The 27,020-nt window shown below is 43.6% G+C and overlaps 1 protein-coding gene across 1 annotated transcript in view; it reads right to left on the reverse strand.

The window, feature by feature from the left end:
- Positions 1–5,514: 5,514 nt before the first annotated feature.
- The window catches only part of SMURF1 (SMAD specific E3 ubiquitin protein ligase 1), a 28,033-nt gene continuing 6,527 nt past the window's right edge, over positions 5,515–27,020 (reverse strand). The window contains exons 2-18 of the mRNA XM_009977899.2: positions 26,317–26,355; positions 25,526–25,634; positions 24,766–24,899; positions 24,579–24,644; positions 23,629–23,704; positions 23,020–23,258; positions 22,125–22,209; positions 18,879–19,025; positions 17,398–17,602; positions 17,028–17,131; positions 15,229–15,343; positions 14,066–14,244; positions 13,085–13,222; positions 12,586–12,706; positions 10,874–11,075; positions 9,981–10,056; positions 5,515–9,237 (exon numbers count right to left, since the gene is read on the reverse strand). Of these exons, the coding sequence (XP_009976201.2) occupies positions 9,138–9,237; positions 9,981–10,056; positions 10,874–11,075; positions 12,586–12,706; positions 13,085–13,222; positions 14,066–14,244; positions 15,229–15,343; positions 17,028–17,131; positions 17,398–17,602; positions 18,879–19,025; positions 22,125–22,209; positions 23,020–23,258; positions 23,629–23,704; positions 24,579–24,644; positions 24,766–24,899; positions 25,526–25,634; positions 26,317–26,355 (2,135 nt within the window). The 3' untranslated portion in view covers positions 5,515–9,137. The remainder of the gene's footprint in view (positions 9,238–9,980; positions 10,057–10,873; positions 11,076–12,585; positions 12,707–13,084; positions 13,223–14,065; positions 14,245–15,228; positions 15,344–17,027; positions 17,132–17,397; positions 17,603–18,878; positions 19,026–22,124; positions 22,210–23,019; positions 23,259–23,628; positions 23,705–24,578; positions 24,645–24,765; positions 24,900–25,525; positions 25,635–26,316; positions 26,356–27,020) is intronic.

The following is a 27,020-nucleotide window of genomic DNA, read 5'->3' on the forward strand; positions in this document are numbered from 1 at the left end:
TGTCTCTGGTACACACGTTTTTCAGTAAGACTCTAAGATAAGGTATCAGAAGGCATTTGAAGATGATGTTTCAGGTCATAAAGCGAAGGCGATACGAAAAGAACAACCTCTGAGGCCAGGTTCACAGGTGCAAGTGGCCGTTACCAGCCCGACAGCTGTGCAGGGGTTCCAGCGAGCACACAGCTGCAGAGCCAGCGGATCCACAGGTCAAAGGCGACTCTTTATGCCAACCCACGTTTCACCCATCCCACACCGGTGTGCGGGAACACTGCCGGGGGGACTCACGCTCCTCTCTTCGCTCGCACACACGCCGGAGCTAGCTACAGCTCTTGGGTCTGAGAATACTTCGGTGGAACCTCCACCTTCCTCCAGCCGTTTGGGGGAACGGGCGCAGCTCCAGAGGCAGAAACACCCGCCGGACATCTCCATTACATAAACGCTGTGCACATTAGCGCTTCCAGCGTTTGCTCTCTCCCACCAAACTGAGCTAGCACTCAAATCAATAGAGAGAGGAGGAGGAGGAGGAGTATCTCTTACACAGATCCCTCAACTCTGAGGACAGCTGTGTTTTGGGTTTCTTTTCTGCAGCAGCTCCCGCAGCAGATGCCCGAAATGTCAAGATGTCCCAACGGCACCAAGTGTTTCCACAACAAGACGCGGGTCAGAGGAGAAGAACGAGCTCACATCCGCCTCTCCCCACCAGCTCCAGAGCCGACGCTACACAATCCAACGGCGCGGGGCACCTGGAACGAGCCGTGAACAGACCCCCACGGAGCGCAGCGCCGGGAAACCGCACCTGGGGCCCCCCGCTCTACGCAGGGCACAACCACGGGACTTCGGCAGGACCCCCGGGCCAGGGGGGAGGCGAGGGCCTCACCAGGACCGGCCACCGACTCCGGAGGAAGAAGGGAGCGGGGCCGGCCCGGCCCGGGGACGCGAGGGAAGACCCTGGCGGGAGGCAGCGAGCGGGCCCCGGCCGAGGGGCCAGGCGAGGCCCGTGGGACGAGCCGGGGAAGCCCCGGCGCCCGGAGCGCGCCCCTCGCCCGCCGCCGCTCTCCCCCAGCCCGCCCGGGCCGCGGAGAAGGCAGCGGCCCCACAGCCCGCACTCACCGCGCCCGGCCGCCCCCGCGCCGCCCCGCCGGCCCCGCTCCATTTAGCCGCCGCTGCCCGGCTGCTTCCGGCCGGCCCGCGCCACGTGACCGCGCCGCCCCGCACCATAGAGAGGAGCGGCGGGGAGCGGCGAGCGAGAGACGGGCGGCCCGAGCGGTCCCGTCTCGGCAATCCTACCATAGAGGCGAGCGGGGGCGGCCCTACGGGAGGCCCCGCCCCCTTCCGGGCGGTCGGTGTGTTCAGGGAAGGGGGCGGGGCCTGATCGGAAGGGGCGGGGCGAGGCGCTGCACGTGTTTCCCAGCGGTGGGGGGGCGGGTCCCGTACCGGGGTGCGGGTCCCGTACTGGGGGGACGGGTCCGGTCTGCGCCGTCCCGCCGCGGCGGTTCAGCCGCTGGAAGAGCCGCCCGGTGCCCGGCCCCGCTGCCCCTGTGTGCCGGGAGCCGGGCCCGGGGCGAGCCCCCGCGGGGGCTCCACTGCGGAGCGGGGCGGCTCATTTCCCTCGTCACTGACATCATTAATTCAGCCCAAAAGATGTTGCTCATGAGGACCCCAGGTGGTCCAGGTCTTTCCACCTTCCTCGGACCCTCGAGCTGCCCCCGACTCGTGTTTCTTGGCACCACCACCGTCTCCATCAGCTTTGCCTTAGGGAGATGCAGCGGGAGAGCTTTGAAATCCGCCGGAGCAGAAGCGGAGCCGCAGATGCCGCTTTTTTTCCGCTCTCCTGGTCAAGTCTGTCTCACCCACGTTGGCACACCGGTGTGGGTGCAGGTTAAGCCCTTCTGCCGGGGGACATGGTGCCGTTGCCACCCTCACGAGGCCGGTAAATGATGCTGAGTACAGTGATGAGTAAAAAGGTCAAAGTCGGATTCCGTGCAGTGGGGCAGCTCTGATCACTGCGCTCACCCTGAGCCTCTCTGGCAGTTCAGTTCCTCTCTAGGAGCTCTATGGAGAACTAGTTTATTGCCAGACTACTTTGAAAAACAATTTCCTGGAGGGAAATTGCCCGGGTTCCCACAGCAAGTCCTCTGGAAACCACATTTCCAGATGATTTCAGCCAAACCCTTTGAGATGAGCCCTTTGCTGAGGGCTTCCATGGACCATCCTCCCACACTGCTCATGTGCCACCACCATCTCCCTCATCCTGCAAAAGAGGGATGGAAATTTCAGTGCCTGGGAAGCGGGGGGAGCTCCCCTTGCATTTCCACCAAAAAGTGAAGGGATAAGGAGGCCCAGCACAGGGGGGTTCCCACTCTGAGCAAAGCACATAGGTGCTTGAGGACCCCACCTTGTTGTTGTCCTCCCCTGTCCTCTGGCCATCGATGCTCGTGGAGGTGAAGCGAGTGACACGGAGCCACCCAGGACGCTGTGTTTCCCTCTGGGCCAGCGGTTGCCTCGGATGGGGACCCTGGGTGGAGACCCCACCATGAGGCAGTGCTGGGAGGGGGCAGGGGCTCATGCAGGATGTGGGCTCAGCCCACCCACAGCTGCAGAGGGTCAGCCCTGGCCCTCCCAAAACCTGAACACAAAGCTGTGTCACAGGAGAGCACGGGCACCCAGGGACAGTAAACGCAGCTCACGTCAGGCAGCAGGGATCAGTCCCTTTGGATAAAGGATGTTTGATTGCTGCCCTGCTGAGACCAAGCAGATCTACCCATCAGAGCATCCAGCCCAGATCTGCATCGTACAGACATGTCACCATCACCACTCCTTCTGGAGCCTCACCGAGATACAAAGATCAGTCTCACACATCATTGGCACGCTCAGGAGAAGTTGCCCAAGCTGGGCACTGCTGGCCACCCTCCCCTTGGGGTCAGCAGGGGCCAGACATGCTCCCAGACCCAATGCCTGCAGGACTTCAATGGCAGGTCTTGCCTGGCCATGTCCGAGACCGGAATCAGAGGAGACAAGCTGGGCTCGTTTAATCAGCATCCAATTAGAACTGAATTTCAAAATCTCCCAGACCAAATGCTTTACAGCAGCCCGGGAAGATTCACTGTTCGGTAGCTCTCTGGCCAGGGTTATCTCTGTAGAGACCAGGTTGGACCAGCAAAACTCATGTTGCTTTCTTATCTTTTCCGCCCCGTCACCACATCCAGAAGGTTTCTCTCGCAGATCTCCTAAAACGTCATCAAATACCATGACCAGTGCCAGGGTCTCCCCAGCCCTCCAGGAACATTTATCTCCCCCCTCCCTACCCAAGGACCACTGTGGCTCAGTTATACGGTTTCCAGCCACAGCCTGACCTCCGTTTCGGGTGCCAACCGCTTCTGGATCTGGGATGGAGATCAGCAAACTTGGCACAACTCTCCCGCACCCATCTGCAAAGCCACACGTACCTGCCTGGAAAACATCCCTCTTCCGCAGGTGGTAAGAGCCAGGTTGTGGTGCAGGAAAACACCCGTCCTTCTCAACCTGCTGGTGCCTGACCTCCTTCCCATCATCTTACCTCCAGCCACAAGCTCTCTGGGCAGATTTTCCTTTATTGCATGTCTGGGCAACACAGCAGCGTCCCGGTCCCGTGTCATCAGGGGCTCTTATCCTCTAGAGGGGCAACACTATAATGCTGTGGTCAAGGCTGGCAGGGGGTCCACAGAGAGAGGTGAGCGTCGTTTGCATCATCCATCCCACGGGTAGTTGCGAGATGGCAGGAGGGGGTTATAAATTTCGGTTTGATCTTGTTTCCAATTAGCAGGACGAGAAAGAGAGGCAGTATCCTCTCCTCCTGCCCTCCATCCCCCACCTCACCTGAAAGGATTCCATCCATGATTATTTACTGGCAAAGCTTTGGGGTTTCAAGTTTTAGTCTAAGCCACGTGGGAAGAAAGGCTGAAAAGGGAAGCGAGAGGGAGGGTTTAGCCAGGCATCGACCTGTAAAGCACCAACAGAACGTGTAAAGAGGTTTGCTTGTGAATGAAAAGCCATTCTGCCATGTCTTTTTAAAGCACGTACCAGTGGGCAGGAGCAGTCTATCGCCAAGCAGGCAGAGTGCCCGCGACACAGGAGCAGCATCATAAAACAGAAAATAAATTGCCACTATGAGACCAGTGCTCCTGCTCATAGTCTGGCTTTGTACGTCCTGCAGAAAGAGGCAGAGACTGGAAAATTTTAACTTGAGGAATTTAATTGACCTGCCAAGCTCCTGTGAAAGACACAGTCTTGAGCTCGCTCAGATTTCTTTAGAGAAATACTGATTTTTTTATCATGTCTTCAAAAAGCTCACATAGTTCAGAAGTCGTGCAGCAACCCTTCTGCAGCACACCACATCCGCTGGAGCAGGCCACGGGAATCCTTTTCTCTTAGCTATATCCCCATACCAAGAGGACACCAGAAATCAGGAATACTTCCCCAAAAGTATTTTATCAAAGAAAACACAAAGGACCAGTGTCTGCCAGAGCACTGAAGGACTGACAGTGCTTCTTGCTCCGAACCATCAAGCAAAAGCCATTCTGCTGCTGCCTGAAACAAGGGAGCGGGTGCAACCAGCTCCCCGGTCATTTGCTCATTATCTCTTAGTGCATTTGATCACATTGTGAAGTTACTCAAAGAATAAAAAACATTACTGAATTCTTCCCCCTCCCCTTTTTTTTTTTTTTTTTTAAAAGAAAATATACACAGATTAAAGAACTCCCAGCTTTCAGCTTTAGAGAGGGGAGGTCCTGCTGCAGCGCACACTCCGATACCGAGCGCTGAACGATCACCGCCAGCACTGTCCTCAGACTCGTTATGTGTCTTTCTCCGCTTGCAAAACACTACTAATTAGAAAAAATACAGGAAAGCAGAGATTCATCAGCATTAATGAGTCTTTCTCCAACTCTCATCAAGGGAGGGGGATTATAATTTCTTTCCTGAAAACTGAGGGTTTGGAAAAATAACTGGATGAATAATAAAGTAAGAAGGGATTTTGAGGTTGGTAATTAATCAGTTAAGAATGAACGAAACAAAGCGTTCTGCCTGGGAAGGAGGAGTTGTACCTGGGCAATCCATATAAATTTGTTAAATCAGTTGTATTTCCATACCTTGTCCACCGAGTTAGCTGCCACAACCACGATCCCACCGCAGCGGGGCTGGGACTCAAAACAGCGCGAGGCACTGTTGTGAGCAAACACGGACGCTCGATATTCGTGAGAGACCAGTGCAAACACCAGGATGGCTTCAGCACACGGAACAATGGGTCTGTCACACAAACTGCATTTTTTTTTAACCTTACTCACGATTTTGTAATGCTACATCATTTTCAATAACAGCAATATTTTTTTTTGTTGCTGCCTTCAACACTCTGCCTGTATCCTCCACCCCCATCTCCAGCTAAGCTAAGCACAGCTCTACCACGCTCTTTAATTACGTACCAATTTTCCTGTGACTTCCATAAATATTTTAACAAACAAAATGGTGGATTACCAAGAGTTTAAAGTTGTGAGTTTATTGCATATGTAACAAAAATGAACATGACCTCCTGGGTCCAGCCTACTATACAATCACTGTTTATTCCAGCTGGTTCCATAACCACATTAAATAGAACTAGTATTTCTTTAAATACTTTGATTTAGACATAAAATGAAACATTAGTGTACAACTTTCACAAAATAAATCTGCAATAAAAACAGTGGGAAGAATAACAAGGATAGCAGCAATACTTAAACATGACATTACAAAATAATAAATTAAAAAAATACATTATAAAGTGGTTGAGGAACAAAAAAAAATTAACAAATTAAAAATAGATCCATACTGTGTTTCTGGGAACTTGCTGTGCCACACGGCCCTGAACCTGGGCACCAGCTCCAGAGGGCGCGGTGGCTGGATCCCTAATTTACAAAATCTGTTGGATTTCATAACCACCTCTGACTTGAACTAAGTACATACCGCTGAGCAAACGCTGATTTCACCATCTGGAGCTTCGAGCAGCCTTTTTGAAGCAGGGTCTCGTCTAACATAATGCCCAAGTTAACGCTAACGTTCGTAAAACAGTCTCGTTTCTTCCTGATTTAAAACACGAGCAAAGTGGTGGTTTCCTACATCCCTGAGCATATAGTATAGGCTGATGAGCAGTATCAGGGCAAGCACTGGAGGTCTGTGCTGATGGACCAGCTTTTAGGGTTGCCTTTAGGACAGGAACAAAAGACACACTGTACCTTGTTATTTCCTTCAGGTCAGATCCAAGAGCATCCGTGTACAAGGTGGAACGCGTAATGACAAAATGAACACCAGACTCGATGTTATTCTTTGGGCAAGTTTGAGAAGTAACAACCAGTTCAAGTGCTGGCAGACCGAGTGGGAATGAACATCCAGATTCAGACAGCTGAGGTTATCTGAACAGCTCCCGAGACCTCCGAGAGTCAATGGCTCAAGCCATGCAAACTCCTGTTTGCGTTTCATCCTTCCCTGGCCTTGAAACCAGCCGCACGAAGAACAAGCCATCGCTTAAAAACCATTCTGCCTCACTTCTTTATTCTCCTCCATCCATCCATCCATCCATCCAACCAGCTTTAAGGCCTGCCTCAAACGCGTGTAGAGAACAATACAAAAAACATCTTCATCGTCACTGAAGTGGCACGAAATTGCAAAGACAACACGATGGGAGAGGTGGTGAAGCTGTTCAAAAGAGAACTGAAATAATTAAGAAGACAGTGCCCTATTCTCGTTTCTGTCAGCACGGAGGAGGTACCTTGACAAGGGCTTTTAAATACAGCAAAAAACAGACGGACTTTTCAAAACAACGATCCTTGCCTATTCTTATTTTGTGCATTCAATAAAACACTGACCTAGCAAAGACATTAGGAACTACCATATGTCAACTGTGTCATTGACATGAAGCTACTTGACCTACAGATGTCCAAATCAAGGGCCTTTACCTTCACCTCGCTTGGTGTTCACTGAGCCAGTTGTGCTGCAGGTAGAGCTTGCGTGATAGGATTTTTGTTAACAGTGGGCTTTAGTATCTGTTTTTTTTTAAACTCTTTTAGTGAAAAATCCACATGAGACTGCATGCAAAGCTTTTGGGCAATAATCCATTTTTCTTTTTTTTTCTTTTTTTTCTTTTATTTTTTCCCCTATCTGACTGGTTTATTGCACATTCAAACGTACTGAAAGGATTAAATACACTCTATGAACAGGTACGACTTCACAGCCATTCCGAAAAGCCAGGGCTGGGGGGACTCTGCCACTCAGCCCAAGACCGTACAGATGCTTCTCTGTAGACAACTACATTTCCTCTCTTTTCTGCAAAAGAGTCACAGAGTTTCATTTACGTCCCAACAACCAGTACTGCAGAAACTGGTCCCCAAGTGCCAAAAGATTCCTACGGAACATGGGTCTAAATACAGCTCTCCTGTACAGTCTTGCAGGATGAGCATCTTTAGCCAACTCGTGCAAATCTCACGATATGGTACAATTTTACACCTCCAATGCAATCCTTACTCCCAATAAATCACAAAAATTATGGTCAATGGAAAAAAGAAAACCACAAACAAAACAGAGAAAAGATGCCAGGGTTTTGACAAGTGTCTACTTTCTGTCCTATCACAGTTTAAAGCTATTATCAAATTCAATTAAAAAAAGACAAAATAGAAGTATTCCAGTAGACATCATCTAAGAACGATCTCTTACCCACAGCTGAATTTCAATGCACTATTCCATAAACATAACATCTGTTAAATGTTTCAGTAATGAATCTCTCTAAAAATCAGGCTTGCCAAAGAAAAAAATCCTATACAAGCAAGTCTGCTTTACTTAAGTTTAGACACGTTTGATAGATAACTGGGTCTTTCTGAAGCCGTGTTATTTGTTAAAATACTGTCTCATCTTGGTGTGCAAACTGGAAAAAACGTTAGTGATTCAGGTATTTGATTTGCTTTTGTTTCCCCTGGGAAGTCGTTTTAGCAATGTGTTAGAGAACAAACCTTTTAATATTAGTTTCAGATATTTGAAAAAATAGCCTTATATGGCTCTCTGGAGAAATCTTCATCCCTACAGAACTGAAGTCATAAATTCTTCCAATAGCTTTCCATAACATTTAAAATGTACTCGCTATATAGTTACCCTTTTACCTCGACCTCCAAATAAACCCTTCCCAAGGCCGAAAACTTCAGAACAGAAGTCTGCTCTGTTAACTCAGCTTTCAGCGATTTCCATGTGAGTCTTAGAATCTGAAGTCACACAAACACATCTCAGGTAAAACAGTGGCACAGGAATCACAAGCTTTGGGAGTGAACAGGTTTTCATCCTCTGTCTCTTTACGAGGCTTCTCTGCAAGGTACTTACATCTGAACGAACTATGGAAAGTTAATTCTGCAGGAGGAAATAATTGTTTTCATGTGCAAAACAATTAGATTTCAGCCAGGACAACCAAAAAGAAATCATACAATACCATTTGAGCTGTCCCAGATTCCTTCACTTTTCTCAAGGTGAGCCACAGCTTCCACTGGGAGCTTCCTGCTAAGGCAGAGCTTGGATTTCTTTACCTTTCAGTTAAATGTTCATATGGAGGTATTTTCTGCTAGAAGTTTACTTCTTAAACAGGTGTTTAAAATGTGCAATGCAAATTCCAGTGCCAGTCAGACACTCTGCACTTGCTGGACTCTACAAGGGCTCAAGCTTGATTTAAGACAAACTAACCAGGTTCACCTACCGGTTGCAAGTCCTCAGCAAATCAAGCTCATTCTTAATTACACTTTGATTCTCCTATTTAAAAAAAACCCCACAGGTCACTGACCCTATCACAATATGTGTTACAAATCTAGCAGAATATCCTGTGTAACCAAAGCCAAATGCTGAACTTGGCTGCATGGGGGGATGGAAGAAGAGGGAAGGGGTTTTTGTAAGAAAGGGGAGAAAATAGAGTTGGAAACCACCAACAAAAGTCCCTACCCCCACCCTCATCCACCAGTGGCGGAAGGGAAACAGCCCCATCTCTAAGTTGTCTAGAGTTCCGATGCTTCAGACAGCTTAGCAGGAAGTTCACAGCAAGCTTCTTCTAGCTTTTGATTTGGTGGTCCATGAGCTAGCATCTGTTTCCTTTGGTTGCTTTTTCACTCCACAGCAAACCCACATGTCTCTTCCACAGCTGTCAACAGCTTCTCATAAAGCTTCTCGTATGACTCATAAGGCGGAATGTCGATCCGGTTAAAGCTGGAGGTAAAATAACAACACAATGCAGCATATGAATCTAAAATATTTATTGGAAAAAAGATTTCTAGATCAGCTATATATAGATAGAATTTGTGAAAATCAAAGAAAGCCTCAGCCATTTCAGTGGCCAAAGGAGACAAGATAAAAACCAGCCGTACTTCTGCGGCAGGAATGCACGACTTAATAGGGCAGCGTTTGGGAGGAGGCGGCGGGTGGCAGATGCAGGAGACTTGCAAATAAAGCAAGACACCAGACAGGCCCACTCCCTGCTCTGCCTGCAGACAGTCTGTGCCGCTGCTGAAATGGTTTCCTGTCTCTGATGGAGTGAGACTTCCGTCCGAGAGCGCAGTTCTCTGCCTGTACTGTACCAACAGCGCACTTCCACATTTTACATCTGAAAACTTTGTCATCCTGCACGAGGGCTCATTGCTGCGAGTCATTTCTCGGTGAATGCTTTTGCTGAACACGTAGAAATAACCTTACAAACATCTCACTATCCAGAATAATCAACTCTGGGATAAAGGAAAACCACAGATAGCACAGAAGACAAATCAAACCATAAGACAAGAAGTAGATTATTTGGCTGGCTGCAGAGTACAGATATTTCCACGCTAGCAAAGCACATTTGGGAGTCATCTACGCGTATCACATGGCTAATCCATACCCAGGACAAACAGAGATGACTCCTTTAAACCAATACAAAGGAAAAGCAAGCAGTGACAAGCAGAATGTTTTCATCTTACCAAGTGTGGGCTTTTGGAAGGTTGTCTGTGTTTGCATCTATTAAATGGATGGTAAACAGTCTGGGTCCTGCAGCGCCTGTAGAACCTTACAGACAGACATTCTAGTTAATGCACTTCAACAAAACATCATTCATACACACAGATTTTGCTGCTTATAAAAGGTAAAAAGGAGAAGATTGCAGTTCCAGCTGCAAACATAAGTATGCCACAGGCTAAATCTGCAGATCAGATTGGCAGGTGATGAAGGGATGGCAGAAGCGACAGGGCTGTTCATGACAACGAGTTTGCAGACTAGCATTTTGGAAAGCTGCTAAATTCTACATTAACAAAGTTGCACCTTAAAAATGAAAAGACTTAAGTGCGAGGTGGTTTTCCTTGTAAAACAGAACTACGTATCTTAATTTTGAACATCAGTTTACTGTCAGCAAACAGATGGAATGTTACCAGGAGAATCACAACAGCCTAGGACCCTGCCACCTTTTCTGATGAAAAAAACTGCAATTTTCAGGAACTTGGTTTGTTGCCAAACAATGAAGGGAATACAATTTTCATGCGAAAAAGTTGTTTGGTCAGCTCTACAACCATGTGTGTGCTTGCATGCCATGATTTTAACATCAGTCCACAAAGTTGTAGGAGACTGATAAGCTAATACTGACACCAGTCAACGTGTTACACGATGACAGATTTACCAGCTTGTATCACTATCAGCAGCAGCTAAAGCGTTCGCCATCAACAGAGCTGCTGACAAATGAAAAACTGCTCTTGGGATCTAAAGTTCGTAAGTGCTTGAGTTATCCAGTAATACACTGATATTTTAAAAGAGGCTAGTAAATACCACAAGATTTTTATCTCTGTGTCCCACCACAGATTAACTCGGCCTCCACACCAGTCACCTTGTAAAGCCTTGAAACCTTGAAGTGGGACACGCGTCGAACCCGTCACAAACTGCAGCAGCCTTGCCCTTCTTTCTTCATCAAATGTTTCCACTGCTTGCCAGAACCACTTCACAATATTGCTATCTGCCATGCAGTGCTTTAGACGTGTGTTTGACTTCCAGTCATTCAGGTCTATCTTATCCAGGCCTCCTATGATTAGCTGTTGAAGGATTGGAAAAACACTTTAACATGCAGAGTCATTTCAGGTTTGCTGCTATAAAGACATACATCTGACTATTTCACGAAGCCTGGCATTCTTTACGCCCTTGAACCACCTTTTTGATGCATGGTAACACTCCAAATCCGTTTAGAACAGGCGGTAAATCTCTCCAGTTAAACCACAATGAAACTGAGGCCAAGGAGTACAATGACCAGAAATAGAATTTTCACAAGAAACTAGAGTCAAAAGCCCATTCAGGACCTGCTTTGTTAAATCTGTCCTACTGGGAAAGAATAGCATATCTTTATGAGGGTACAGCACAGACGTGGAAGAAGGCATGGCATCTACTGCGCTACACAACATCGTTGTCCTGATGCAGGTTTGTCCTAGAGGTGCCAATACCAACTACAACAGAATCCTGCTCGGTTTATGGCAACATCCTAGTTGGTTTGTTGTTCCACAACTACAGAAACTTTGCATCTCTATTCTGATGTTGGTGGCGAGAGGATCTGGCACAGACCAGACATTATTTCAATCTTTTTTCCCAGATGAAATCAGGTTGCAAAATACTGTAAAAGGAAGTCACTGCTGGCCATGAATCTAACCACCTCCCCTGGCAACGACAAATAAACGGCACAGAGAAAACTTCACCTCTCAAAACAGAACGTGGGTCATATTCTAAATTTCCCATAGTATTCCATACCGAGGATCACATTTCTGAGAGCTACAATTCAGCAGCTGCCTTTTTGTGCCACCAAGACAGCACCCACTTGCACTCATTTACATTATTAGGACAGTTGTGACTGTTCTGACGTAGACAGTATTGAAATATTTAATGGATTTTTAATCTGCCTTTTTAAGCAGCTAGCAAATGGAATGCACTAACTTCATGGGATTAATCAGCATGCACGAACGACTAGCATGAAGCTAGTGCTTCAATATCACAAATGGTGCATATTCCACAGGTTGCCTTCTTTTTTTAAAAAAGGCAAAACCAGAAGAAAAATTGCTAGAACAGGAATTATTTTAAGATGTAGCATTCTGCATCTCAGAATTAAATGAGAAGACAAATTAATTTCTTTTCTCTCTACATTTCTATTTCAGTCCCTGTAAACCATGCCCTACATGAATACAGAAACAGCCACGTATGAAACAGTTAGTGAAGAAAAGAAGTTCTGGGCTAGATAATACATTAGGTCTTGCCAGCAGTTCCTCAAACGTGCAGTACTCCCTCTGTGCCCAGACCACCTGCTTTGAGCATTAGTCCTTCGTTAGACAACATGGTGTATTTGTCTTTCCCTGTGTAAGATGCCCTCTCAATGTTAACACAAAGAACGTCTGGAATAAACCAAAAAGGGTTTGGTTAAACAAATATACAGCTTTCTGGTAAATAATTGGAATAAGTTTTGTGGGTTTGCTTTTTGTTTATTTGTTTATTTTTTTAAAATCAGTGCTTGATTGTGGATCAAACAAATTACAAAACAATATTCCATGTGGATAAAACATATACCTCAAGTTCCTTCTGGTCGAAAGGCTTAAGGAGATGTTGAGGAATAAGTTCATTAAAACCTTTCTGCAGAGCCAGGAACTGTGCCTCTATCCCTCTCATAAATCGCCAGTTTACATACAACCTGTGGGCAGGGAAAAAAAAGTCAGGGATGATGAGCTGGATAGGACTGGGCTTTATACAGCAGAGCTACAAAATGCTCGTTTTACAAAAGAACTTGTTTTAATACGCACATATTGTATTATGAAAGAAGTGCTTATCAGTCCATTTTTCCATCAAAAATCAATTACTGCACCATCAACAGAAAAAACAAAGTACAATTCACAGGTTCATCTTTCCAGGTCTTACAACTGGGCACTGTGCAAAAACCCTCATGTCATTTATGACTCAGGTATTTCCCCACAAAATACTTATTTCGTTAGTTTCACTATATTAAAAAAAAATCCCTCTTTAGTACTATCTTTCCACTACATTTGCAGGATATATTTTTGTTCTGCAATACCTGACATATTCTTTCTTGTTCTCTTCTGTCACTGGAATATTCCTGCCATTTGGTTTGAGTTCATGCTGTAAGATCCGCCCAAAGGCATTGTGTTCCACACAAAAAGTATGGTCCAGAACTGGGGTGATATCATTCTCTCTGGCAATGGAAAGAAGAAAGGTAAATCCAGTATTTTGGATATTTTGATAACCCTCAGTGTGATGTTGACAGTTTGCTACTTGAACACTTAGTCTTCAGGATAAACCTAGTAACTATCTGTCTGCATTTCACACCACTAGAGGAATATTGTCACAACCACCAACTTCTGCATAGCTTAACACACATTGAAGAGCCTGATCAGATACGAGCCATCCAGCTAATTCTAGTAGCACTCAGGATAATGAATTAAACCCTATATACACAAACACACATATATATACAGCATATACACTGATTCACTGTCATGTGTCAGCGTGAAGCACAGAAGAGATCAAATGCAGTGAACTCCAACAACATTAGTAACTTCAGATACAAAATTCAAAAGAGCATTTTCGAAAAGAAATCAAGATAATACAAAGCACTGCTGAAGAGTCCCAAAGCTACACAGAACGTTGGATTTTGTTCTGAACTGCAAATGTACAGAAGCCCAAATTAATGCCATTTATTTCCTTTTTAATCAAAGTTGGCTTTCTTTTGGACAAGGCTGTACAACTCCGTCCTGAGTTTGGATTTTTGATACTGTGATATCCTACCGCATCCATGGAACATCTAATGATTTAGTATCTGCTTTGTTGCAAGGAGAGCTAACACAGTTTGCAATTAGAACTTTTCCTCGAGTACCTGGAGCTTTCTGACATAGAAACAGTAGTTTAATAACTTTGTACATATATCCACCATTACAAGATTTTCGCAAACATTTTCTATTAAGCATTATCTCCTTACTGCCAACATATTCTACCCCATCTTCTCTACAGCGAGGCAACAGATAAATACAGTACTTACAAGATCCAAACTAAACTTTTGTGTAACTCTGGGTCAACAGATTCCAGATCGGAGAGCTGAATGGCCTTCCCCAGAAGCTGTTTGTAAAAGGGAACCGTGAAACCCCCGTTGATATAGTGTCCATGGAACACAGCCAAACCCATTATCCGACCAACAAAATGGAAATAAGACAAATGGTCCTGCAGGGAGAGGAGAGAAAATCAGGCAGCGGGAAGACACTGACATCGTGTGGTTACATCTGCCTTATCAGTTGTACGTTCACTGCGAGTTATCTGCAACCCTCCGGGCAAGAGGAGCCACTGTTTTTCCTCGTAACATAACCAAGAACAGAAGCATTTAATGATTAAGTGCCTCAAACAAGTCTCTGTGCATTAGTTGAGTAATAAATTGGATACAAGTCCTCTAGACCTCTCAAAGGGCAAAAACGCTGAAAAGAAAATCCCCATGAAATCCCCAGAATCCAAGACACACCAATTCCAACTAAATTAGTTTTTTCTTTGTTTAACCATCAAAATCTTTTTTGCTCTGGAGGAAGCAGGTCATGTGCTCATTTCCTTCATGTCTTTCATGTTGCTTATAAACTGACTTCTGGAAACTGAGGCGTAAGTCCTGTGGTTGAGATTCTTCCGATCCGTCTTCCTCATCTTACAGAGCAAATGTCAGGAAATGTCACGTCAGGAAAAATGCCCCTGTACTAACACAGAATTGCTGCTCCTTTTAGGGTCTGCATCAATACAAATCCTCCAGTAAGAAAAAAACCCCAAGCACAGCAGCTTAAAGAGAAAGGGCAAGGCAGGCACACAAGCCCCTGGAGTCACGGGGCGAACACTGCTTGGGATGCGCTGCTGTTTGCACAACCGCCTGCGTTCCCGGGGAAGATGAATTTCACCTACGTGTATCTTCTCAGAATCACCGTGCATCCCAGTCAGTACCCAGGAGCCTCAAAGAAATCACATACTTATCAAAGGACACCTCCTCTCTCATGTTTTTAATTTCTGAGCAAAACCCCTCTGCTTCATGCTATATCAGTATAAGACTCATTAACACATTCTTATTCTGCTTTACCCTTCAGCTTACCCTTTTGTGGTGGAAGAAGAGCTGTAACAAAACACTGCAGGGGACATCTGTTAAAGTAGGTATGTTGCTCAGAAGTTAATACTTACAGGATTGATAGAAGAGTCTGGGTTGATTTGCAGCATGTAAATATTATCTGTGGAGTACTGGAAGAGTCCGTAATAGGGATTCAGCATTTCATGGCACAGCAAATACAACCATTCTCTGTCAAAAAAAAAAAAAAAAGTATTTTAGAAGGCTGCAACTTCCACTTTTTCAGACAACACAATTATTGTGAATCATCAAACTAGCCATCAGTTATGAAATGTTTATTTCAAAATCTAATCACCTTGTGCTGCCCTCCATTTGCAGACCACAAAGGTATGCTTAAAACCTGGGAAGTGTCTTACTCCACTCACAGGCAGACTTGGTTTAGCTTAGAGGTACTGAAGGGATTAACACCGATTAGAGAAGCTACAGCAAGCTGTCAGACAATGCTATCAACAAACGGAGTCTGAACGAGACCCACTACTGAAAAAATCTTGAGTTTGTACAGAGTTCAGATATTCGGAGACTAAGAGATCTGCTGCTCTGCAACCTGTACAGTATAAAGAAATATTCAAAAAAATATGTTGTTTGAAATCAGCTCAATCACTGGAGATCTATTAGAAGAGCCGATTTTCTGCAAATGCTCGATGACTAGAGAATCTCTGCTTTTCAGCAGAGAGCCCAGACACACTAAAGGAGGAGAGGTTAGGTAAATTCTCTCACCTTAGTAACATACAAGGACCAGAATGGAAATAAAGCTATTTCTGATCTCCTAAGTCATCATGACGAATACCCCTTTATTAATAAATTTGGACACCCATCCGGGGTCCAAAGTATTCTGAGAGGACTATCAACTTAGATGCTTAGAAGTGGAGCAGTACTGACGTGAAAGAGTCTGCTGCAGCAAACAGGCAACTAGGAAAGCCATCCCGGCAACAGGATGTCAAACAGCAGAGACACTCGACGTTGCCTCGAGTAAGGCAGCTCAGAATGTTCCAACTTCTTTCCTTTGTTCAGCAATGGGTTACTGAAAGACACCTAAGTGGGTGATGCAGCTTTTGCGGATTTGAGAAATGTCAGTAGCACCTGAGCCACCGAAGAGATGCGCATTTTGGTGATGATGTTACAATCAACTCCAGAACTTCAGATCTGACCTGACCCACAGGGAATTATTATTTTTTTTAAGAGGGAGGCCAAGTCTTCTCTAAAATTTTAGCCTTTGCTTAGGATTAGTTCATTTCCACTCCTGCTCCAACAGATCAGAGGAGTCTCCTGAATGGGGCTGAGATATAACGAAAAGGAACCCCTATTGTCTTGCAACCCATTCGTTGGAAATCAGACAGGTGTATTTGACAAAACCCGTGCTGTGATTTGGATTTTACTTCAGAGTCTACATCCTTCTTGAAAGACCTCACAATTTTAGCTGACTGCACTTTCACTTATGAAACCGGAGCCTGTTGCTGGGATCAGCATTGTCTCTGGTAAGATCAATAGCCCATCTTAAACAAGCTTTTACACTCACTGGGTAATGGTGGTGAAAACAGAGTACCTATGGGGTAAAGAGGAAACAGAAACACCTCGATCTGGTGTTAATCCCAGGAATGTTCCCAAATACAAGGCAGAGAGTCATTTAGTCCAAGCTTTTGACACCAGGAGGGCTGTGGGACAACTGTTGAACCACATGCTTCTACTTCCCAAACTACCATGACACCAAGACTGAAGCTACAACCACTACCTACAAACTAGATCACAAATAAATATACCATTAACAGGTAATTGGAAAGGGAATTATTATATCAGCCATGGTCACTTTAAGAACAATCTTACAGTTTAAAAGTGTCAGACAAACCCCAAATCTCACCTTGCCACTCCTCCATAATCCAGGCCTTCCTCTCCTCGAAATTTCACCATAAGCCTCTTTTTCAAGTCCTTCGGCCTCATCTTCATTATCTGACGGTAGGATTCCTATGTGTGTATTTTTACAATTAGTCATTTTATTTCCTTCTTATAATTAAGTCTACTAAGATGCATTACTGTAATAAATAGATAGTTACTCAACAACAGAAAACATTATTCTGCTAATTTAAAGCAAATTCCAATTACAACTCTGTTAATACTTGGTGGTATTCACCACCTCTTTCAGGAAGCAGAGTTGCTATAAGCAAAGGTAAGTTTTACTTAACTACTGAGTGACAAAGGCTGCTAATAGTAGTAAAAAGTCAATCAAATACCTCAAATATTTCCTCTCTGGACACTTCAATGCGACAGTGACCAGCCTGTGGTTGCTGAAGAGAGAGCTCATGTCTAAGAACTTTCAATTTTTGAACCAAGTCTCTTTCATATCTCTGTGCAGGCAACTCCTCACCATCTTCTAGCGACCCCTCATTTGGAGCTGGCAGAGGCTGCTGGCTGGGCTCTTTTAGCTGGCATTGATGGCTTTGAAAGAAAATGAAAATATTTATTCTGGAAGTGTAACAAAAGAATATGGAAAACAACAATGGAAGAAGTGATTAAGCTTCTCTAAGAGAAACCTGGGGTGAAATGGATATTCAGCTGAGTAACTTCCATAGCATCATTACCCTCCATTCAGGGACGTAAGGAATGCAGCCATTTACAATAAGGAGTTTCAGCATTTTTCAGCTTGTTTTTTATACAGCAATATATTGCGGAAGGCTGCGGAGCGTGATCACTGAATGCTGACTGAGCAATAATTGAAACGTTTATGTGGTATTCCTCCCATATGGGGACAACTTGCAAGAGCATAACACAAAAAGAGACTTCTAATGACACAAACAACAGCTTTGTAAGTGGAAACATCTAACAGCTGTAATGAATTTTATTCCAGCTCCGTGCAAAATAAGGCTGGGGATTCTTGACACAGTAAAAGTACTGCATCTATGGTTATTCAAAGAGAAAGATGTACCTGTCCCAACAGCTGCAGCTTCATGCATTCAACTGTCCTTACCCATCAGTGCTTTACTTGGCTTGTGGAGCAATTATTTTTTAGATACAGAGATTCCCCACCTGGCTTCAAGCACAGACAACTCAGATCCAGGGAAAAGTCTGATCTTGGGCATAACAAGCACTACTAGGCTGCTTCCAGGGTCAGTTCTGTAACAGTTCAGCTGCCTTTGCATGATGCAGAACTTGAGCTTATTAAATTCTGCTAAACCCAAGCTGGCTTTGCACAGGATCAGGCAACCAGACTCCAGCTGGCTTTATATTCCTGTTGTCTGGAGCTCACGGGAGCACAAGGCCAGTTCAGGTCTTGCACAGCCAGCACAGACCTAGAACTGTGAAACCAGAGAGACAAGAGCTGACTGCTGTGGAACTGCCTGGCAGACCCTCTGCCCCACACCCCAGCATTTTCAGAACTGCATATTGGCTCCAGCACAGCCTGCTGCAATTTTGTCAAACCAGCTTAGAGAGATCAGCATTGTGCCAAAACAAGCAAACCCTCCCTCCAACCTTAGGACTGCAAAGCATAAGTAAAAATATTTCTGAACACTATCTGCAAAAAGGTTTGATAAAACCACCACTGAGAACCAATGCTGTGACCCTGACTAGAGCAGTGGTTGCATCTGTTCCCCAATATTGTTATCACACAGTTTTTCAGCCCCCATGACTCCCAGACTGTAGTTAAAATAGGACAAAAATAAAAGGTTTAAGAATACAAAATCGAGATTAATTATTTATCAGCCAAGGTTCTTACTTCATGATGTGATGTAGTCGTGGATCTGTGAATTGTGTGGTTCTGTTGTTGTGATCTACAAAATATATTCTTCCTGAAGCTGTACTTCTAACTTCCCAGCCTGGAGGCAAAGGTCCTAGTTCATCACAGTTCACACTGTTAAGGTCTCTAAGAAGAAAAGCAAGCAAAAAGTTAAAGCACTGCTGAACTTAAGATGAAACCAATTTACATTCGGGGAGAGAAGGGAATGACTTTGGTGCTCAGTGATTCTAGGCTATGAAAGCCTTAGGAAGGACGGAATCGCTGTTTCAACGCTGTCTTTTTAGAATCATCTGAGCAGTGCAACTCCCCATGTATGCATAGCACACAGAACAGTAAATCACAAAACATCTTCTGTCTTTGAAAGGCTTTGGAAGTAAAAAATCCATACAGCTTAAAAGTAACTTCAATATGCCACATCATCATTTAGGTGATGACAGGGTTTCTGAGGGCTGTAAAAGGAGGAAGAGACATTTTTTTGTAGCAAAAATTTCACACAAAAATTCCCATTAACACTAATGTGATCCACATGCAGAAAACCAAACAATTAAGCAAAGGCTTCTGCAACAACCACTGTCTCCAAAGACTCAATAAGTTGAGAGGTTAAGGCAACCAAATACTAAAATCACCTAAAAAAAAAAAATTAAAATCACCTCTTTAACTAGAGAAGGTTAGAATCCTAACTATTTGACTTATAAAGCACTGAGAACAAGGCTTTACCAACACATTCACCCGTTTCATCCGAGATCAATTTTGGGTATCATTCTAAGTGCTGCTAAAGGTAGTCACTCACTTTTAGGTAGTGTTCAAATTCAATACGGAGGATGTATTTACACCTAGAAAATTGAAAACACTTAAGGCCCCAGCCACCTAATAGAGGAAAACACTAAGAGTGGCAAGAAAAGGAAGGATGGAAACATGAAGATTACTTTTAGATGGAAAAGCTGTTGTTAAATAAAGTATTCTCTAGACAGCTGGCATGGATTCATCTACTATCCAGGGTCCAAGGCACCACTCTATATTTTGTTACCTAAATCCAACCACGCAACATCATTATAAATCAGTAAACTGAGAAGCTTTAGAAAAGGCAGAAACACTTTGTACACCAAAGGCTTCATTAGTGGCAGAGTGAGTATAAGCCAGCAGGGAGTACACAGAGAGACAGACGAGCCTTTGTTAGGCTCCTTAAAGAAGATTATGGTTGTAACCATTTGTTTCAATCAGCTGTGCATCTGAAAGTACTTTAGAGATCTGATTACATCAAGTTTTAACCCACATCTGTGCTAAATGCCAAGGTTAGGTTTCTGTACTGCAACCTGGCAGTAAGAAAGGCACCTTTAACTGAAATAAGAGTGACCTGTGACTCACAAGACACTGTCATGGCCACTTACGTTGCTGGTCCTGAAAACCTGGCTCTAAGATTTGTTGAGAGAAGCAGCAATACCTTTCATTAGGCCAGCCAGCATCACTTGAAGAACAGACAAGGCTTTGGGCACACAAGCCTGGCACCAGTGACATGAATGAATAAGCATTGTCATTTCTCCTTCCAACGATTCCAGTTAATCTAATATCAGCTATTTTCTCTCTCTCAACTTTATTTTTCATATCCTTCTATACACTGTGGTTTTATTAACACTTTTGCCTATACTACTTCATATCATTTTGCTAATATCCTGTATCACATTCACACACTATCCAGCCAGCGCAGCAGCTGAAGAGTTACAAACTTGGTGTTTCACTCCTGAATCTGGTGTGCAGGTGGTCTGGTGAAACAGCCCTGATTCAGAGCTCCTCAAGGAAGAGCGCCAGACCTTCAGTCACAAAGATCTGGATTAACTGCAGGTTAAGGTTTAAAGAGGCTTTACTAAATTAATCATGGGGAGGATTCAAGTTTTCTAGCTCCAAATCAGTGGTCTAAAACAAAAAACTTCAACATCACTACAAGTTTAAAGATGACAAGTAATCTCTGCTTCAGTTATACATAAGTGAGCACTATTAGAGAAAAAGCTACAAGTTCAATACTCAAGAAACAATGGCTTTAAGAAAGTCATCACTTTTTTCTTCAATTTGCAGTCCAAACTTGTCCTGGTTTTGACTGGGACAGAGTTAGTTTTTCTTTTTAGCAGCTAGAGGAGCTCTGTTTTTTGGATTTAATATGGGATTTGTTATGAGAAGAACGTCGATAGCGCACTGATGTTTGTAGTTGGTGCTGAGACATCCAGGACCTTTCAGCTTGCTGGGTTTTGCCAGTGTGCAGGAGCACAACAGGCTGGGGGCCGCACGGCTGGGACAAAGGGTCCACAACTCCTCTTAGGATTTGAACTTGGACTTAGGATTGAGGGCTATATTGGCCAATGGAGTATTCTGTATCAAGCAACGTCATGCCCAGTATATAGATGAGGGCTGACTGGGAAGTTGGAAATTCTCTTCTGAGGGCTCTCTCAGTCTCTTGGAGTGCACGCTTTCTCTCACTCTCTTTTCAGGCTTCTCGCTTGTCCAGGACTGTGGTGTTGGGACTTACCTGTTTCAGAATCGTTTGCTGGGACAGGACAGGTGTTAGTCACCAGCTGGTGAGCAATTACACTGTGCATCACTTTTTGGTATATATTATTATAATTTTATATATATGTTCATATATTATTACTAGTTTATCATTATTATTTTTAATTTTATATTTATATTATTGTTAAGTTGCTTTATATTAAGTTGCTTTATATTTATATTATTGTTGTTAATCTTAACCCACGAGACTCCTTCCCTTTTTCCCTTTAATTCTCTTCCCCATCCTCCAGGCAAGGGGGAAAGGGTGAGTGAGCAGCTGCCTGGCATTTAGTTGCCAGCTGGGCTAAACCATGACAAAACTGTTTTCACACACACAAAAAAATAAAAATTAGGTAAGATTCAGAAATTCGTAGCTTCACCAAAAAAAAAAAGAAAAAAATCACCTTGACATTTTAGGAAGAATTTGTCAGATGGGAATTCGTGAAGGATTATGTATTTTTTTCCCTTTTATTTTACATGATTCATGAGTAGATAATTCTTTCAAAAAGAGCAGGCCTTAATGTTTGGTGAAGACAACTAGAAAGATCCAAAATTATTCCTCTGCTCGTAGCTCTCCCTTTGAATTTAGGCAGGCCATTTCACAGATTTTTTGCTCTTAAAGATTCAGCTCACTGCCATACACACAGCCCTCAAAAAACCCCTGACTTTATAACTATAAATACATACCTTGGTATCCTAGGGTCATGCCATGTGCTAACTCCAGTCTGTGTGTGCAAAAAGTAAACCTGTCCCTGTACCGTTGTTCTTTGTTCTATGAAAGGGGAAGAAAGATTATTCTTAATTATAAATCTGAAAAAAATCAGAATAAACAGTTTGTTCAAAGCCATTAGCATTTTATCTTTCTGTCAGAGCTAGGAGAAAGTACTTGAGCCATCCCACCTCATCTCTTGCAGCATGGGCTGTTTTGTCCTTAAACACTGTCTTCACTAATTTACTTGACTACGCGTTTCAGTGTTCTTTTTGAAACTCACAAATCCATGCACCAGTATGTTTTAGTTTGCATTTTTATTTTTAGATTTCGAGACAACCCAAACCCAAACTGGATTGCTTTACTCCTAGATTTGGTATGCTTTCCCCCCCCCTCCCCCCCGAGATTTACAGTCTCCTTAATCTTATCCTCCTTAATCTTCTGTACTACTGGCTTCTTTGTTGCTTTTATATTTTCCTGATCTTTTCTCAAATGTGGGCTCAAACCTACACAACATGCCAAGAGGAAGGAAAAAATAGCATGACTGCTCTAGTTTAAAGAGCTCTTTACGTTCATTCTCCCTAGTTACACAGCCAAGTTTAGCAGTGAATTTTCTGTAACAGGATCATACCACAAACTCATGTTTAATTTACCGTCAACCCCTCAGTGTATCCTGGCGCAGCCAACTGCTAATTAGCCAATCTCAAACTTCCATCTGCACTACTTAGTTCCTTTTCCAAAATGCAGACCATTAGCTGCATGTGGATGCTGCATGTTCTAACAGGTAAACCACATCTATCTCTTAAAACGGGAGAATTTTTCGCTTAAGCCTTCAGAAAAAATTTCCATTTTATAGTTCTGGAAAACTCTTACCGTAGCCTTCGGGTAGGTCAGGCGACTGGTGACCATGCAGTCTGTTCTGGGGTGTCTGTACATGACCTCTGACTTCAGGAGTCCGAAGTCGCTGTGCCTGAAGCCTCTGATCTTGACTGGGGGACTCCACGAAGCGACAGTTGCCTCCGCCAGCAGCCCCCGTAGTGTCTGTATACGGTGCTGGTTCTTCCATAAAGCAGCTCAGCGGCCTTCCCGGTCCGGAATCTTCATAAACCGTTCTGAAAATGGGGAAACTTCAAGAGTTTCCATCACAAGAGAAGTGAATGCAGAAATAACTGTTCCTCTCTCTCTCTCCCCCTCCATGACTTCAAGTACTGCAACTTTTAACCCAAGATATGCCACTTGCTTAATGTTTTTATACTCCAAATTTCTCACAGAAGTGCCAAAAGCACTGGTAACAAAAAATATCAAGTCCTACTCAGTTTAGCTTATTTTCTTCAAGTAAGTATCCAGCTATAACCTCGCTACCCAATGCATGTTCCCAGACAATGTATTAGTCACACTGATATTTAATATTTCTAGTGTTAATTACATTCTTTCCACAGGCAAACCATTTTTCTAATTAAGTGTAAAGAAAACAATCCTTACCCTTCATTCTCCAAAAGCCCTCTACAGTCTACCACGGAGCCTCCTGTGCCTATTCTGTCCCGTGTCTGTAAACTGACTAAAATAAAAAAAAAAACAAACACAAGTTAATAATAAAAGAACAACTGTTCCCTTGAAAACAACATAAAGCCAAACAACCCACATTTATACAGGGTAAAATATTAAGGCAAGCTATAACCTACACACGAGAGCACACCACTTGCCAAAACTCCTTCTATAACCCTAAAGTATTACTGATTTTTTTTTTTAAAAAGGTAGACAAGAAACCAGAGGGATCACCCCCTCAAAACTTAAGCTGAGTCTGTTTCTGTAAGTATCACACACACCAGGTTCTACATCTGTGTTTCACGAGGACCCAGAAAGGTAAACTGGAAAGAAATGACTCGCCACTAGATGTCATCGTTACGGTGAGAATTGGGGTTTGCCAAATAAATCGCAACGAAAGGCTTGGGTTGAGTGCAGGGCAGCAAAACGTGGTAAGATGGGGTAAATTAGCTGTAAAACTAGCACTGCCTTGTTGAAATTTGGAAATGGGTTATATGAGTCAAAGGTATTAAAACAGCAATTTGCAAAAATGTCTTTTCACTCCTCCAGATCCTCTATTCCACGCAAGATTCTTTTTGCCCATCACCTTGGTTCAAATGCAATCAGCTTCACAGCAACATTTACCCTTCCAGGGCTGCCAGAAACCTTACCAGGTGCATTCCATCTTTTTAATGTCGTTTCTCACTATCAACTGAGAGAAAACACACTCCTCCATAGGAGTACAATGACAATTTTCAGGTTATGTAATTTAATCCCATTAAAGTCAGAGGAAACAAGGCAGAAAGGCACAGAAGCAATAATGGCTACGGGTTTCTCTTTTATCCCAACATTTGCCCCTACAGTGTATTTACCCAAGAAGATGAAAGTTTAGCTGAGATTATTCTTACCCACTATCTGGCCTCGTACAGCATCGGTATCTGTGGGATTTAGTTTGCATAGATCCAAACGCTGGTCTGCAAAGGAGAATTGGAAAGATCAACAAAGCACTGGGGAGGGGCGGGTGGGAATACTATTCACTACTCAGATACAAGGCACCGGAGGTTCTTGATTGCACCCGGTAGGAACTGCTCTTACATCCAGTATCTTTTAGCCTGCTGATGGCATTGGAGAGGAGTCGGACACACCCCAGGAAGCCAGCTCCCTGTTTCTTGTGGATTTTTTTATGGTTCCATACACTGATGGTTATGGAATCTGTCTTCCCGACATATCTAGAAAAATACGTATCAGAAGAGTAATTTTAGAAAAAATAACCTCTTTTTACTCCACGGAATTTATGCTTTATTTGGTACAAACTCTGATAAATTTTAGTGCATTGGTCATGCTGCTTTATTATAAATGCAGAAGTGCTTAAGCCTGAAACGGTGTTATTAATGAATTACTGCACTGTGATTTCACACAGCATGTTAAATTGATATTGCTGCAATATGAATTTAACTACAGACGGCCTCATTAAAAAGCTATGCAACAAGCTGATTAACGTACAAAACTTTAAAATTTATGTTTCTAATAATGTGAAGAAAATAAATCACTACCAGGACAATCTTTTGTAAAAGCTGGACTGCACTACTCCAGCGGAACTTACTCTAAGCAGTTGTGCCGTGCACCTGACACACAAATATTTCCAAATACAAACACGTAAAGTACCACTCCTTCATTAACAGGTATTTACAGGTAATTTATTTAACAGGTAATTTCTTGTTGCAAAAAAATCCTCCTCAGCAAATGTGACGTTTCTTGCTAACACCAAAACGAAGCTGCAGTGCCAACCCTTACATTCTGTTTACTGGATAAATCCCTGGAATATTTTTGACTTGTAACTTCATGAACAACTCACAGATCGTAATGCTGGTTCCATTTGGGGTCCAACGTGTTCTTCACAGTGTCAGTTGAATGGCACTGACCTGACCCATCAACAACTATTTTTGCAAACGGGTCAGGAAGTCCTGCGGAAGGGAAAATGTGCTATTAAATATAATCCTTTTCAGTTTGATTCTTCCAAGATAATGCTATCATAAGCTCCTGCTTGCTCCCCGCCCCTGCCTCACTAAGAAAGGAAAGTTGCCATTATCCTGAAACTATTTTAGTAAATCCAAAAGACAATTGAGTTCCTAACTAGATAAAGTACTTCTGTCATACAGATTGATATCTGCCGTAAATTGCGAAAGTTTTTAGAAAACAAAAGGTTAAATGTGCTTAATTTAGCAGTGCTCAAGCGACCTATGCATACCAATAGGTAGTCATTTTTACTCAGTCCTTAACACTATGTCAAGACTGCAGCACTGGGATGTTGTACTGGTACCCCTGGCACACTTTGCAAATAGAGCTGTCTTTGAGATGGATGCACTTGGTACCCCACACGCAGAATTGTAAGCAGCAAGCTGCTTGCGGTCTCATCAGCCAGACTTTCAACTACAACTTGTGAGCCCTTGCTCTTTCCAGCCCTGGAGTCTACACTATCTAAATACAATTTGGGGTAACCTATACTCATGTAGTAACGCAACGTTACTGCACGAGTGGAACCGCAGAACAAATGACATACATGGATGAGCCGCGGCAGTAATGCACAATCTACAAATGAATCTGATTAATCGAGAGCAGAAAGTTACACAATTAGGGCATACTTACTGAAGAAATCTTTCTTTGCAAGATTCTTGGCACATAATACTGCAAAACAAAACACCAGATAAAGAAATCTTAAAACCATTAAAAAAGAGCTTCCCAGCAATCATACCAGCTACAATACTACCTGATCATAATTCATAAAAACCCACTCAAATATTAAATATGAGCATTGTTCTCTTTATCTGTGTTTGGAACATGTATTTACATAAAGAAAAAAATTCCTTTGCTTTTGTTCTGTTGTTACAATATACAGAAGATTTAACGAACGTCCCTTTGTGTTAAAACCTCCTAATTTTCTATACTGCATGCTTACACAAATGCTAAACCAGAATTTTGTTGTGTTGTTTCAGAACCCAGCCCTTTTAGAACAAGGGCTAAACAGCTTCTGAATCAAGAATGGTTCTGGGACTCCTGGAGGAGACCTCAAGGCTAAGTCCCACCAAATATAGTGCAAACTTCTGCTCTTCGCACACAAAAGGCGCGTGATGCACCGTAAAACAGAAGACGGGACGTATGCTGTACCAGCGTAAGCAGTTTGCAAATACAAAATGGTTTTGTGGTTAAGTATGACAGGAATCTCACTCAGCAGAAAAAAGAAAACATATAGTGAATAAAAAAATTGCATCAATATGTTTTCCTTCGAAAGGGCCACAAATGAGACATCATTTCCCCTCTCCAATTCCACTAAATAGCACAGTAGTTTAAGC

The sequence above is a fragment of the Tauraco erythrolophus genome, chromosome 17 (assembly GCF_009769465.1).
Source record: "Tauraco erythrolophus isolate bTauEry1 chromosome 17, bTauEry1.pri, whole genome shotgun sequence".
Classification (NCBI taxonomy): domain Eukaryota; kingdom Metazoa; phylum Chordata; class Aves; order Musophagiformes; family Musophagidae; genus Tauraco; species Tauraco erythrolophus.